The sequence below is a fragment of the Propithecus coquereli genome, unplaced genomic scaffold, assembly GCF_000956105.1.
Source record: "Propithecus coquereli isolate 6110/MARCELLA unplaced genomic scaffold, Pcoq_1.0 Scaffold17, whole genome shotgun sequence".
NCBI lineage: Eukaryota > Metazoa > Chordata > Mammalia > Primates > Indriidae > Propithecus > Propithecus coquereli.
In genome coordinates this window covers 6,035,652-6,040,073 of record NW_012141635.1, presented here as the reverse complement: position 1 = coordinate 6,040,073, position 4,422 = coordinate 6,035,652, and the positions used below count along the sequence as shown (strand labels likewise).

General features: G+C 42.6%; 1 protein-coding gene across 1 annotated transcript in view; it reads right to left on the bottom strand.

Moving 5' to 3' along the window:
* The window catches only part of TAF4B (TAF4b RNA polymerase II, TATA box binding protein (TBP)-associated factor, 105kDa), a 141,793-nt gene extending 137,721 nt beyond the window's left edge, over window positions 1–4,072 (bottom strand). Inside the window, exon 1 of the mRNA XM_012641754.1 lies at window positions 3,730–4,072. Within this exon, the coding sequence (XP_012497208.1) occupies window positions 3,730–4,072 (343 nt within the window). The remainder of the gene's footprint in view (window positions 1–3,729) is intronic.
* Between the last annotated feature and the right edge of the window lie 350 nt (window positions 4,073–4,422).

The window sequence follows — 4,422 nt, the reverse complement described above, 5'->3', positions numbered from 1 at the left end:
TCACTTCTCTGCCTCCCTCTTTGCCTCTAATCCGGGCTCCACACTGCTGACAAAATTCTCTTTCTAAAATGCAAATCCGATCATAGCACTTGCCCTAGTGGGGAACCTGCAGCCTCAAGGCTACAATGCGGCCCTCAGATCCCCAAGTGCGGCCCCTCTACCGAATCCAAACTTTCACAGAACAAATCCTAAAAATAAAAGGATTTATTCTATAAAATTTGGATTTAGTCAAAAGTCCACATGGATTCAAAAATTTGGATTTAGACTTAAGGACCTAGAAGGCCACAAGTTCCCCACCCCTGACCTAGTCCTTATTCTGTGGCCTTGGATTGAAGCTTCCAGGCTACCAAATATTATATACCTAGTTGACATTGAGCTAACGAGAGCCCTCTTAGGCATAGTTATTCAACAAGTAACAAATCCACATACCAGAATTATCATCCAGCCTACATTTCTCTATATTCAAAGCCTAACTTCCCCAACTCAATTATAAGGCTCATCTACTCTTACTATTAATTAAAGTCTATACCATGACTTCTTAGATTCCATAAGTTGTTTTCTAAAAGTAAGTATTAACATTGTTGATCACGTATTTAAATAATATATTTGGGGTATAACTTGGCAAAACCTATCAAAATGTTACCATTTGAGCCAACAATTCCACTTCCAGCAATTTATCCTATAAAAACACATGTTTACAAAACTACACAGAAGATGTTTATTATAAAGCATCATTTGTACCAGTAGAAAGTACTGCAAACAGTATCAATACCCATGAATAGGAAAGTGGTCAAAAAAGGATGGTACATAAATACAATGGACCACATATAGCTGAAAAATGAGGAAAATTTATAGGTACTATCATGAAAAGGATACCACAAAATTCTTAATACTCTGAAGTGGGGATTACATTTTAGTAATTTTTTTACATGAAATTTTTACTGCTTTTATAAGCAGAATAAGTAAAGAAATCAAAACTCAACACACCGATATGGGTGATGGCCCTCAGAATGCCTTAGGAGCTGCAGTCCTATTGCCCCTACTCTCCACACATTTGCCTGCATTCAAACACTTAAGGGCCTTCTCTGTGCCAAACAATTTACTAGGCCCTAGGAATAATAAAGTTACTGACATAGTATCCCTGCCTTTGCGGAACTGATAATCAAAAAGAAAAACAACAATGTTAAAATGTGAGAGTACTATGGGGGAGAGTACAGGATGCAAGTGGGAACACATACTAGGAGAACCTAACCTAGCCTTGAGGAAGGGCAGCAGGAAAGGACCACCAGCACTTTCTCCGGAGGGATGACTGTCAATAGAATAATGCCACGGCCACTCCATTGCTGACCCCACAGCCTTTGGAATCTAAACAACAGATGATGTATGGTGAGCAATGAAGAGAATAGCCTCTCATTTCAGGAAGTTCAGCAGCACTGTGACAACTGTGGAGCTGATGATCACATACACTGTAACCCTTTGATAAAGCTGAGTGGAAACAAAGAACTTATCCAGGGAGTGGTTCAGGAGTTTGAGAAAGAAGCTGCAAATCTATGGCCTGTGTCAGAATGAAGACAGGTCGATGAAAAACGACCTCAACTGCTTCATAAGTAACTTTCACACACTTTTGTACAGTATGACTATCATGCAGAATTTATCACAATTTATGACACAAAAGTCCTTGCTCTTCATTCTCAAATGAGTGGTAGAAGAGATGAAGAATACCAAAAATAGAAAGGAACACAGTTTGGTCTAAAAATCCCACATGTTTACAAAAAAGATTGACTAAACTACCAAAATCCCTTCATTTCCTCACAGTGCCCCCTCCACACACTTTTTATTTCAAGCCCCTGCTCCCTAGAAAAACTTGTGATGCATATGTATTATTTTTTTAAAAAAACAGTTCTGTTCATAGAGGAAACTAAAGAGAAATCAAATATTTAAAAGTATCCATTACCTTGGAAAATGAAGAACATATGTAATGTAAGGACTCTTGAGTAATCAACTGCTAATCCAAAGTACACAAAAGAAATAGTATAAGATTCATAACCTTTTTTAAAAAGTTATTTTAATCAGTATTTCCATTTCATTCTTTAATTACTGGTTCTCTTATTCTGCACCAACAAGGGCACAAATGTGTTAGTATGCTCTTCCGCCATACATCAGCAGAAATTCCCCAAAGCAGCCTCTTTACAGCACCTTCCCACCTCCTCTGTAACTAACAATTCCTAAAAACAAATTATCTTCTCTCTGTGGTTAACAACATAACATGTTTTAGTACAGTGCTACAAACTAATTTAGGTTGTGGTTCTAGTTTGCTACTATTTAACTCTTGCTAATTTCAGTTTTTGTTTCGTGGTGTGTAAAATGAAAGATTAGGCACTAAAATTCTCTAAATAATCTTTTAGCACTGATATTCAAAGGGGCATTTTGTACACACACAAAAAGTGGTAAGCACAGTGCTGTGCAAAGAGTTAAAACAGACCTGAATTTAAACCCCTCTGACACCTATGGGTTGCCTGGTACTGGGCAAATTACTTACCCTTGGAGACCTCTTTCCTAATTTGCTACCTGCCTATTATGACCAATGAATAAAATATATAAAAAGTGCGTAACACAGGAAGTCCTCACTCAGTAAGCGATTCATTCCCACTTAACAGCAAGTTTTCACTCTTGTCACTTCTATCTTAGTACTTTGTTTCTAAACAAACTTCAGTGGCTAGACAGTAGGGGGTAATTTCATTCAAACACATTTATAACTACTTTATAAGAATATATGCAGAACGACAACTTAGAACTGTCCACAATGTTCATGACCAAATACAGTGTCTTTTGAATCAATGCTTCTACCTCTTTACCAGGTTTGCAGGTCAGAAGTCCAATTACTGCTAAGCAAAATTATAATAATAGAAGACAGATTCCAAGAGACTTTCACTTAAGAAGATAGAACACTCAGAAATTATCCAGCATATTTACAATATGTGAATTATTACAAAGCAAAACCTTTACGTAAATCATGAAAAACAGTCCAACAGAGTAAGCCCTAGAATAGATAGTAAGTAATTGAAGACTCATTAACAGTAGCATTCACACATAGATTCAATTGCAAATGTAACAACTGCATGGCTCTGATCCGTCAACTCTAGCAGTTGTTCCCAGTGAAAGGGATTCTTCTAATTGAAAGTTTCAATCATTACATATCTCATATTGCGCAGGAAGCAGCATTTATTCGTTTCTGGTACTAGAAAGCAGTAGACTTATTTTGGCTTGCTTAAATTTCAAAATCTCTGAGTTTTAACACACAAGAACTTTTAAAACACACCTTTTTTAACCATCATAATCTAAGTGTGTGGAAATAACACTGTATAAACTGGTACATTCTCCACAAGAAAATAGACTTCAGCTATACCCTACCTCCCCCACGTAGGAGCCAGTGCCTCAAAGGCCCTCCCGAATATGCTGTTCCAGCTTTTAATGTATCGCTTAAGTGAAAAGATGCTTTCCTTAAATACGAAATGAAAAACTATGTAGTAATGACACAAAAATTGTAAGGCCAAATCACTGCACAACAGGCTGCTTCCTGAAAGCTTAATGCAAAATCAAGATTATGAAAGGTTCTCTTGGCTCAGAGTTTTTTAGAGCTACCAGCAACAAGGCGCAATCCGGGGCTGCGACGTTTCCCGTCACCACCGGCCGGACCGACAGATAAGGCTGGAAGTGTGATCAACATACCTGGAGGAAGCTGCAAATTAGCAGGTAAATGGATTGTTGTGGCTTTGGGGGTTTTCACGGTGACTATCTGAGGAGCAGGCAGCCTGGGGCCGCTGCTGAGTTTAGGAGGAGCACTGACAGGAGCCACTTTGGTCACCAGGGTCCCCACGGGGGACCGCAGGGGCTGGGAAGCCGTGGACTCCACGCAGACGCTGACAGGAGCCTTAGTCACGGCGCCCAGGGCCACCGGCGCGCTCTCCACCCGCACCGGCAGAGCCCTGGCGGGGGCCATGGTCACGGTCCCAGAGGCGCTCACGCCAGCGCGGGGAGCGGTGCCGGCCGGTTCGGTGAGGCCGGCGGGCATCCCCCCAGGGGATCAGCGGCAGCTGCGGCGCTGCCGTTCCGGGAGCAGAGGTGAGGAGAGGCTTGGCAAGCGGCAGCCGACTCCAGTGCAGTTCGGGCTCCACAGCATCGCTGGGGAAAGGCGCAGGGACCGCGGCAGGGAAGTCAGTGAAGGGCGCCGGCAAGACAGCAGGACCCGCACGTCCCGGACCTTCCTCCCGTCCGCGCGAGCCGGGGCTGCAGCCGGCAGCAACACGCGCCCAGCGGCTTCCTCAGGGGCGCTCACACGTGCGCCAGCGCAGCCCAGCGCATCTGCCTCGGGTCCCGCTGCGGTGGAGTCTGGCCGTTAGGCTCCCGAAAAGGCGTCGCTCC